At 50.3% G+C, this 10636-nt stretch overlaps 2 protein-coding genes across 2 annotated transcripts in view; one reads left to right on the forward strand and one right to left on the reverse strand.

The window, feature by feature from the left end:
* IFT20 (intraflagellar transport 20) overlaps positions 1-3775 on the forward strand; it is a 4721-nt gene extending 946 nt beyond the window's left edge. Inside the window, exons 2-5 of the mRNA XM_015421935.1 lie at positions 525-671; positions 1307-1392; positions 2746-2849; positions 3388-3775. Of these exons, the coding sequence (XP_015277421.1) occupies positions 545-671; positions 1307-1392; positions 2746-2849; positions 3388-3469 (399 nt within the window). The 5' untranslated portion in view covers positions 525-544 and the 3' untranslated portion in view covers positions 3470-3775. The remainder of the gene's footprint in view (positions 1-524; positions 672-1306; positions 1393-2745; positions 2850-3387) is intronic.
* A 1860-nt stretch (positions 3776-5635) lies between these two features.
* LOC107119457 (nuclear cap-binding protein subunit 2-like) lies at positions 5636-10429 on the reverse strand. Its single transcript, XM_015421933.1, has 4 exons — positions 10282-10429; positions 9622-9803; positions 7436-7574; positions 5636-6186 (listed from the first exon to the last, which is right to left on the reverse strand). The coding sequence occupies exons 1-4, from the start codon at positions 10366-10368 to the stop codon at positions 6088-6090; spliced, it is 507 nt and encodes a 168-aa protein (XP_015277419.1). The 5' UTR covers positions 10369-10429; the 3' UTR covers positions 5636-6087.
* Between the last annotated feature and the right edge of the window lie 207 nt (positions 10430-10636).

The raw sequence follows: 10636 nt of genomic DNA on the forward strand, positions 1-10636 counted from the left end.
GAGTCCCGGGGGGGGGGGTCGGGCCCGCTTCTTCCTCCTCCTCCTCCTCCGCCGCGCAGGGGGTGGGAAGAACCCGCCAGGTCCCTCTGGAGGCACAGCGGGGAAGCGGCCCGCGAAGGGAGCCTCCGGGGTCACGGCCGGGGCTCCGGTCTGGCTTTGCCGCTAGAGGGTTTGGGGGGTTTTGCTGCCACATCTCAGCCAGTTTATGAGGTTTTCAAACCCAGGTTAAGATCCCCCCCCCCTCCACCAAGGATGGCTCTGATGCAGTTATTCTCTCCCCGCCTAGGCTGGCTCCCTCACGGAGCTGTCAAGATAAAACGGGGAGGGGGAGCCATCTACAGCCACCATGAGGTCCCTGAAAAACGCATGGCAATAAAACGTTGGAAAAAAACCCCAAACTGTTACTGTGGATGCCCCTAAATGAACTGAATATTTTCCCATGGAGCACTAGGACAGAGCGCTGCCTTCGCTGTGTCCTTCCAGGTTATGTTTTGATCTTTTTTATATCTCACGCTTTTGCACAGGCGTCTGAAAGGTGTCCACTATGTCCAAAGGCATTCTGGGGGAAGCCGGTCTCCATTTTGATGAGCTGAATAAACTGAGGGTTTTGGACCCAGAGGTGTCTCAGCAAACAGCCGAGCTGAAAGAAGAATGCAAAGCGTTCGTGGACAGTAAGTTCTCTCCCTCAGCCAGTGTCCTTCATGCTTTGTGACTGTAAGAGCAGCCATACTGGATCACGGGAGCCGTCTGTGTAATCCGGCATCAATCAGGTGCCTGCCGGGAGGTCCCGATGGAGGCACGGAAGCCAGAGCCTCCCTCTTTTGCGGCGTCACAGCTCAGTAGAACCTCCACATCTAGAGGAAGTTTACCATCACTGTCCAGAAGAAGTTTGTCCTCCACAATATAGTGGGAAGGGGTGGGTAGACCTGTTCTCCAGAGGCCAGGTCTACCAATGTAGTGGGAAGGGGCGGGTAGACTGCTGCCTCTATGTCTGGCTTGAGGGATTCTGCAGGGCCATCTGTCTGGCTGTTGTGTGATACTGGCCTGGTGGGACTGGTGGTCTCTCCAAACGAGGCTGGTGTTTTGTTATGAACCCATCAGCGGTTCCTGGGAAGGAGCTGTGGCTCTGTGGTGGAGCACCTGCTTGGCATGCCGGGGACAGTGAGAGCAGGAGGCTGATCCCAGGCGTCGTCAGGGGATGGATCGCGGGCAGTGGAGATGGGGAAAGGCCTTTCTCTGCCTGAGGCCCCGTCCTAATAAACTCAGCTGCACAGAATATAAATATCGTTTTCTGCCTCTTTTACAGAAATCGCAGAATTTAAAAAAACTGTGGGTAGCTTCATTGAGCTGGTTGATCAACAAGCAAAAGCAGCGGAAAATGAGAAGATTAAGGTAACTAGCCCTGAGTGTCAACACCCCAGTTTGCCTTTTCCCAGGAAAACAGGGGGTTCCCAGGAGCCTGGCCTGCTGCTAGAGCTAAGCTGAACATTGGCCCTGGAATCCTCTTGCACCATGTCAGCAAGAGGCAGATATAAGAGACTTCAAGAATTTGTAAGGCTACAATGCAGAGTTGGTTCCTCAGTTAAGCATCTGTTAACAGATTAAAAGGTTCCCCATATAACTGGGCAGTAGATTTAATCACCAGTTATTTGTCTTATTGACTGAATTTTTATCCCAAAGGAATTCAGAGCGATTCACCCTTCCCTTTTATCCCCACAACCCTGTGAGGTAGTTCCAGGTGGTCAGCCGTGTCGGTGTGAAGCAGTAGAACAAATTTAGAGTCCAGTGGCACCTTTAAGACCAACAAAGGTTTATTCAAGGTATGAACTTTCGTGTGCGTAGACTTAACAGCATTTTGTTAAGTTACCTCCATGCCTGAGAGGAGACAAATGGAGAGTCTCAGTTTATTTCCCACAATTAGAAAAGATACCTTTACACATTTATCTCCTATTTTAACATATTTAGCGCTTTACTGTTTTCCCTCCACGTCACTAAATCAAATCAACCTTAGCTTGTTATTTAGTTTTGTCTTCATATATCTTAAAACATCTTCATCGTGTGACATGTTAATTTGCTGTTCAGCCTCTGTCTATATGTTTGAATTCTTACCTTCCATTCCAATGTATTTGAAAAAGTGTGCCTGCACACCAAAGCTCATACCTTGAGTAACCCTTTGTTGATCTTAAAGGTGCCCCCCCCCCCGGCTGGACCCTGTTTCCTGCGAGATAGATTAGATTGACTGTGTGTGACTGGCACAAGTTCAGCTAGCAAGATTCCTGACCAATATGGAGACTTGAATCCAGGTTCTAGTCCAACATTCTTACCCTTACCATGCAATTTTTAATGTACATGATGTACAAAAATCTTTTTGATTGCATTGTTTCGGTTGGTGGCTTGTTAAAAAAAGACATGGAGTCAATGAATAAATAAATCTAAAGCGATTATGGGTGTTCCTCCTTCTCCCAAATGCAAAATAGAATGACTTCACTTTCTTAGGAGGCAGGTCCCTCTCCTCTCAGACTCAGCAGGGAATATGCCTCTTCTGAAATGATGCCTTCTCTGATGCATGCATTATCTTTAAAAAAATGCTCTTTTCCACAACCGTGAAAATATATGCAGATTTGAAGGTCATAGGATTGTCTCGTTAATTTAGTAATACTCCTAATTATATTGTTACTCCCTTGGGACAATTGCTACAAAACCAAACATGTTGAACCTAAGGACCCCCCCCCCCTTTTCCCACAGGCAATAGGGGCCCGAAACTTGCTGAAATCGATCACAAAGCAGAGAGAGGCTCAGCAGCAGCAGCTTCAGGCTCTGATAGCTGAGAAGACAACCCAACTGGAAAGGTGAGGAGGGGCCTGAGGGTCGGGTGGAAGAAGTCCTCAAGCTCATTTTTGATAAGTCCCCCCTGTGCAGTCCTACTCAACTCCTACCCCCCCCCCCCAGTTCTGGCGTACCGGGTGAGCTAACAGCCAGATTCTTTGCCTGGCCAAGGAGTGGCTCCCAAGTTGCAGCCAGCCTTCCGTGCCCTGTCCAACTCTGAGGAAGCAGACGGAGAATCACGGCAGTGGTTCAAGAGTCCAAAGCTGCTTCCAAGCTCCGTCATAACCGGTATCCACCTCCAAGCGGAGGAGCCAAGGCCGAAAGCCTGCCCTTGCTGCTGCCCTCCGCCAAGGGCTCTGCTGCCTCCACACGGAGCAGCTCCTCTTGGGCACCACAGCTGATAGCGACTGATGGGCTTCTCCTCCTTGGATGTTGTCTAATCTCCTTTTACATCCATTAGTATGCCTGAAATAAACAACGAGTTCCCTCTGCAGTTATTCGTCTCCCCTGCTCAGAGTCGCTGTCAATGCAGCCTGCTGTCATGTCCCGTCCCCCCCACAGGTTTCGTGTGGAATACGAAACACTTTGCAAAACAGAAGTGGACCAGAATGAATTCATCGACCAGTTCATATTCCAGAAATAAAAAGAAGCAAAAATCAACAACAATACACTGGGAAAACTTGAACCATTCCAGCACCCTGATGGTTCCACAAGGAGCCATTTCCAGTGGTCATGAAATGACCCCAGGGTCACACCTAGGAAGGCGGACAATTCAGAGCTTCACTGTCAAATTATTTCCATAGAGGGAGGAAGAATTATCCTAGTTTTAAAGATTTTTTTTGACAGCTTGAAATATCCAGACCATGTTGCTGCAGTTGATATTGCTCCTGAACATTGGGGGATTTTTTAAAAAATGTGACAGAATTCAGGGAAATAAAGAAATAAATGTTTTTAGAAATGCCCAGTTTCTTTTCAAATGAGACCCGGAAGGTGTCACTTGGAATTCCTACTCTGGGACACACTCAACTGCATCCTTTCGCTCTGGAGTCACTGCCCTCTCCCCTTTTTCTGGAGCCACGCCATTCACCGATTCTTCTCTGCCAGTAGGAGTCTCGAATGCGTCTCCATTCCTGTTTTGTACCAGCCTTTGCCTTTGGGAGTGCCTTGCAGGATGTTTCCGTGTCAGTGGAGATGGAGCTGTCCTTTCCCTGGCTTCGGTCCCCTTTTGGGTCATGGGCAGGCAACGGATGGCTCGAATGCAGAAAAGTGGCACTCTAAAGCTGTTCGCCCAGCAACAACAGGGCTGGCTCTTCAGCCAAGAAGTCTAGGGTTTGGCAGTGCTGATGAGGCCACAAGCACGGGGAAGGGTGAAGAGCGTAGCTTATGTCTCTCCAGTAAACCCACAGGGCTTCCACTGGGCCCAAAGCAGCATCAGGGGATTCAGCTTGCGCTCCGGGTGTCCCACCTGAAGCTGAAAACACCCCCCCCCCTTACATTGTGTTGAGTGGGGATCAGGTGCATGTCCTCTCTTGTTCACATGAGCCCCTGTGCATGGATGAGGCCACCAGGCAGGCAGCAGCTCCTGGGGCATACTTCAAACTGTTAGAGAATGAACTTGATATTTTACTTTATGAACTATATTTATTGCTTCACACAATGAACTGTGCACACACAAACACAGGCTCAGAGAACTGTACACTCCAAGTCACCTGTTGTGATGCAACACATAGGTGCCTGCACAAGCCTTACATGTGGAATGAGGTTTCCGTTACACAGTTGACAGCCTGGTGAAGGAGCACACACCTCCATTATTGTGAGCAGTAAGAAACAGCAGCTTTGAGAAGAGACAGACCCCATTGCAGATGTCGTTGTGATCACGTACAATACAGCCATGCTTTGTTCTACTTTAGTATTTCCTGCCAAATGGACATTTGTTTCACAAAGATGGCCAGCTTCATCTACACTTCAAGGAAGCATCCTGACGCCAGGGTTTCACACCTGCCCAGATGTCCTTCCTTGAGTAAGGTATTAGATTTCAATATTGACCACTCCTTTAGGCAACCTCCCACTCCTATAGGCAACCAATAGGATTGTTTTTGGGACGGGCTAACAGGAAGGTGGGCCAGGAGGTTGGCACCGTCAACACCCATCTCCTGGATCTCCGATAAAAGAAGAGAACCAGTCACATGGTCTCTCTCTCTCCTACTTGATCAACTAGCATCTCCCCTGCAACAACCCGTCTGCTTTTTACTACTCTTAAGTCCCACTTGCTATCCCCAAACCCTTGCCTCTACTGCCCACACATTCTGGCTGGTTGTGTGTGAATTTCCTTAGTTTTCCATTTCTTCCCCTCTATTCTTCATTGGAACAACCAAAGTAGCGAAGACAGATAAGTATAGCCCATCATCACCCTACCTAATGCAACTGTATTTCTAAGGAACTTGATTGAATGTGTGAGTGCATCAGTATTGTTTGTATGAGATTTATTTTCTTAAGTAAAAGACATTTATTTTAACAACACCAGCCTCGACTCCTTCTCTGGTAACCCTTGGTGGGAACAAGACCTTGGTATAGTTGACAAGAACCAGTTTATAAATTGCCAATTGCTGTAAATAAAGCAATTCGGCTAACAAAACGGCTGGTAAACCATTTCAGATTCTTGGTGGAGACTCCTTGAAGACTGACAGAGGGCAAAAGGGAAAAGTCAGCCCTCCCCCCTCCAGTTTGCCATTCCCTTTTGGCCCAGGAAATAAATACATACCGATAGGCAGAAGAAAAGTCCTTCTTGCACAGATCACAACTCCCTTGGTTGAAAGAACTCTCATTCTTTATTCTCTTTACCCACCATATGGTTACAGACTACAGCAGAAGATACAGGATGTGCAGTTTATTTAGGAATCTTTAAAAAGGAGGAAAATGAAGGATTCAGAACAGAGACAAACTAGGGCACTAAAGTCACTACACTGGAAAAGCCAGGAGAGCAAAGAGCCAGTCAAATTCCACAGCATCTCCTGTCCTAATCCAGCTAGGCCAGAGATTCTGACAACGTTGGGATTCCTCAGCTCCGCGGCTCAGGGACTGCCAGACAAGCACATAACCCTGGAAGACTTCCCCTGCATTAGCCGGAGCGAGAAGTCCTCAAGGGCCGCTAGAGCTGCAGGTTGCCAAGAATGCTGTCAAGCCATCACTCTCCTCCCCTCCGAGTCCAGGGACACTCCTGGAAGAATCTAGACTTCCTCTTGCCCTCAGTCCAAGAAGCTGCTAGTAGATCACCGTCTGTTGATTCAACTTCTGCATCTGAATAATCTTGCCAAAGCCACCTCTCCCAACATCATAGTCTGTCCGGTATTCATCCCGAATCTACAAAGGAAGAAAAACGAGATAAAAACAGAGAGCAACGAAGGTACAGGAACGTGCCCAGAACGATCAATCTTAGTTGGTGTCACAAGGGTTTTTTAAACCTCACCAAAGCCACAGGATGATATGGATGATAACCTGGAATTTTTAATAATGAATTTGTCCAAGCTCAAATTGACACTGCTTTAAAACTACGGTTCCCAACAAACTGGAGAAAAGTGCCCTATTCCTTTCGCAGAAGTTTAATGAGTAGACATGAGTGGTGGAAACTTTTCATGGCATGCAGGCAAGTGACTTCACCTAGTAAACTGTTGTAGTTCAGTCGCAACCCCGTGGACCACATCACGCCAGGCCCTCCTGTCTTCCGTCGTCCTCCGGAATTTGCTCAATTTCACGTTCATTGCATCGATAACACTGTCTGACCATCTCATCCTTTGCCGTCCCCTTCTTCTTTGACCTTCAATCTTTCCCAGCATCAGGGTCTTCTCCAGTGAGTGCTCCCTGCTCATTGGGTGGCCAAAGTATTTGAGCTTCAGTTTCATTATCTGGCCTCCCAGGGAACAGAAAGGGTTGATTTCTTTTAGGATTGACTGATTTGATCTCCTTGCAGCCCAAGGGGCTCTCCTCCAACACCATAATTCAAAAGAATCTATTATTTGGCACTTGGCCTTCCTTATAGTCCAACTCTCCCAGCCATACATGACTACTGGGAATACCATCGCTTTGACCACGACTTTTGTTGGCAGGGTAATGTCTCTGCTTTGTATTATGCTGTCTAGGTTTGCCATCACTTTCCTCCCAAGGAGCAGGCGTCTTTTAATTCCATGGCTGCCGTCACTGTCTGCAGTGATCCTGGATCCGAGGAACGTGAAGTCTGTCACTGCTCCCACGACTTCGCCTTCTGCTTGCCAAGGAGTGATGGGGCCAGCCGAAGGAACAGAACATTTTCCAGCAGGCTGTCGACAAGCCGACTTTAAATTCCCCTGATACAGTTCTGCAGCGGAGAGGGTTCACTCTTTGGCCTGGAAGAACTAGGACTCACAGCCATGTCATTGCACCCTCTTGTTTCTGGTGCAGCATCCAACCCAGGTATTCCTTCTCACTGGATGTGCTGCACCAGCTGGACATTCACTGGCATACCTTAGTAGGCAGCCCCAGCCTGAGCACGGGGGGCACAGCAAATATCCACACCAAAATCAGGCCCAGCCCAGCGCAATATCTCCAAGCATCCCACAAACCTTATGCTCCTTACCTGGCCACCGGTCTTCCCACGGCCATACTGCCGTCCTTCCGTGAACCCGGTATCCCAGTCTGTTCGGATCACGCGGTCATCCAGCCGGGTTCCGTTGATGAACCGCATAGAATGCTCAGCATCCGTTCTTGTGTAGTATCTGGAGCGTTACTATAAGGAAAGACTCAGAGGACCATTTGACGAGCTGATGCTGGCTGGCCCCAAGGTAAAGAGAAGACAGGAAGAAAACTGGAGGTCTCCAAGGCTCCCAACCCCCAATAAAAAGTGAAGTAGTTCACAGCGTTATCACCATTTGGAGAATACTAAGCGCAGTATAATGCTGAAGCTAAGCAAGTCTCTCAGCCCGGTCAGTAGGAAACGACTTCAATATCCAGTTTTACAGGAGGGATGCAGCCAGAATAAGTCACCAGATTCAAGTTCAATAAATCTTTACTTAAACATGCTAGTTCATGGGTGGCCAAACTAGTTCATGGGTGGCCATATGCAGCTCTTGGAGCTCGGAAACTTGCCACCCCCCTGCATTCCCCCCCCTTTGAAAGCCACTCCCTTCCCCTCCCCTGCCTCCTGCTGCTGGAAGAGAGTGCAGAAAAGAGAGGAGGAGAAGCAGCAGTCGTCCCAGCCGCCAGGGGAGGGATCAGCTAAGAGAGCCACCGGGCACGTTTCTGTGCGCCCTGCTCGTCGCCAGGCTACATGGTTGCCTTACCCCCCTCCATGTGCATGGGGTAACCCTAACCCTACATGGGCGTTAAACAGGAACGTGGCAAAAGGCTCTTCATGGGCCTCTTGCTGCCAGCGCCATGGGTGGTGGTGGTGTAAGGGATGCTCTGTTAGGGGGAGGGGGCCCCCCGCCAGGGTACACGGTTGCCTTCCCCCCCTCCATTTACAGTGTGATGCATATCTCAACTACAATATCCAAATATAATATAATTTGCCACTGAATAATTCTGCTCCCATTCTCTATGGACTTAATCCTCAATTTGTAATAGTTGGCTGAGCATCCTAAAACCTCCTAACAAACAGGACATTAAAAAAGTTATTAAATTCAGCTGTAGTATGGATACAGTTAACAGCTGGATTTTGTAATTTTGTAAAAGCTATATATACAAATTGATTTTCCTATATCATAGGATTCTTTGAAGTAACATTATTTATTTATATATTCTTTGGGTTAAAATTTGAAAAGAAAAAAATACATACACCTTAGTGTTTTTTAAATAAAAGTAGTCTTCATTAGTCTACAGTGTCATATTGATACAGTTTTCTGGTTGTATCTTATTGAACCGTGACCCCTCCTGTGGTTGAAGACACAGCTGATGTACACCAAATGCCCTGGTGGGTCACAATCAGCCAAAGCGCCCCCCCCACACACACACACAGAGTAGCCTTGCATGCCCTGTGGAACTGGGGAAGGAAGGTCCCGCAAGGCACGCACCTCTTCAGGCAGCTGGTTCCACGGGACAGGAGTCACTAGTGAGAAGGCCCTCACCCTTCTTGACACAAGGTGGAAAGTTCTTGGACCAGGGACCTTCAATAAATGCCAAGGTGAAGACTGGAGACGATGGGGAGGATCATGTCGGTATGAGGGTCCCAGGCCATTTAGGGCTTTAAAGGACAGTACCAACACTTTGAATTGGCACTGTTGCTTGGAGTGTGTCCATGGGACCATATCACTCCAGTCTTGTTCCACCTATACTGGCTTACAGTTTGCTTCTGGCTCAATTCAAGATGCAGGTTTTGACCTTTGAAGCCCTGTTGGCCCTGGGACCCACATGCCTTAAGGACTGCCTTCTCCCATATGGACCTACCCACTCACTCTGATCATCCTTGGAGGCCCTGCCATCTGAGACTGGACAGGCGCCAACCTGGAATGGGCCTTTTTTGTCATGGCACCAAAACGCTGGGACTCCCGCCCCAGGGAGATTTATCTCCTTCTCTCTCTCTCTTGTCTTTTGTGAGCAGCTGAAGACTTGCGTTTGCTCTGGCATACCCCAATAATGGTTTTTGGCCCTCCTTCTAGTGTTGTTTATTTATGTGTTTTTGATTGAATTTTAAATTCTAAACGGTACCTTAACTGCTTAAATGTTTCTATGTTCAGCACCTTGAGGACCCCAACTGGGTGGAAAGGCAGCATTAAAGTTTTAAATAATAATAACAAGTAGTTCATTCAATCCAAAGGCCAAGGATACTCCACAAAGCAGAAGCCACAAGGGGTTTTCTTCACCCTGTCCAGGCCCATGACGATGCGCTTGACATCCCCACACTTGGAAAAGAGCTCATGGATTTGCTCCTCGGTGGTGTAGAAGGACAGGTTGCCCACGTAGAGGGTGGTGGAGTTCTTCAGGGATTTCAGCCGCTGGTCCCGGATGCCCTGAGGGAGGGAGGGGGGTGGACCGCGTGCCACAGACTTTCCATTCGCAGCATCATTTAACACCCAAAGCAGACATAACCCAGGGGGCGACCCGGGTCAGAAACGCCGGCCATGGCGAGGGGGGGGGGGGGGGGGGGGGGGGGTGACCCTTTGCCGGCCTCCGTCTTTCAGTCCCGCAGAAGCCAAACGGGTGAGGGCCCCGAGACGTCTCCTGGCGCTCCCGCCTGGCGCCATTCCCCAGGAAGGCCAGGGCACGAGGCCGCCCGAGGGAGACGCCTGGCCAGGCAGGCAGGCAAGGGGCGCCCCGCAGCCCCGAGGGGAGGGGCGCCCCCCAGGCGCCCTCACGCCGACCCGGCCCCGCCTTCCCCGCGCGAGGGGCCCGGCAGCACGTCCCGCCCGGGAGCGCCGGACGAAGGCCCTCCGAGAGGCCCGCCCGTCCGTCCGTCCCCCCGGAGGGCGCCCCCGCCCGCCCGCCCACCTTGAAGCGCTGGTCCCAGTAGTCGCCGATCTCGCAGTACGAGTCGCTGCTCAGGCCCCGCAGCGTCGTGCTCAGGACGGCCGACATCTCGGCCCTCCGCCTCCGCGCCACGCACGCGCGCCCGAGCGGCTCACTGGCCCCGCCCCCTCCGGCGTCACACCGCGAGGCCCGAGAAGAGCCAATCCGGGGTCGCCTCCCGCGCAGGGGCGGGTCGCTTTGTCGCAGGGCATGCTGGGAGCCGTAGTCCCCCCTCGCCTTCTCGGGGAATCAGGGGCGGGGCCCGCCGGCGCCCAGAGGGCCGGGGGGGGGGGGTGTCCTCGCTGCTGCCTCCCCTTATCCCCCCCCCCCCCCCCCT

Source organism: Gekko japonicus, unplaced genomic scaffold (assembly GCF_001447785.1).
Source record: "Gekko japonicus isolate JY-2015 unplaced genomic scaffold, Gekko_japonicus_V1.1 scaffold43, whole genome shotgun sequence".
NCBI lineage: Eukaryota > Metazoa > Chordata > Lepidosauria > Squamata > Gekkonidae > Gekko > Gekko japonicus.

Excerpts from the sequence above, each read along its gene's own strand:
- LOC107119457 (XM_015421933.1), bottom strand. The coding sequence starts at position 10,368 with ATGTCGGCCGTCCTGAGCACGACGCTGCGGGGCCTGAGCAGCGACTCG. Across the intron at positions 7,575-9,621 it reads TGTGGCTTCTGCTTTGTGGA|ATACTACACAAGAACGGATG; the intron begins GTATCCTTGGCC and ends GTAACGCTCCAG. Across the intron at positions 6,187-7,435 it reads GTGGGAAGACCGGTGGCCAG|ATTCGGGATGAATACCGGAC; the intron begins GTAAGGAGCATA and ends CTTCCTTTGTAG.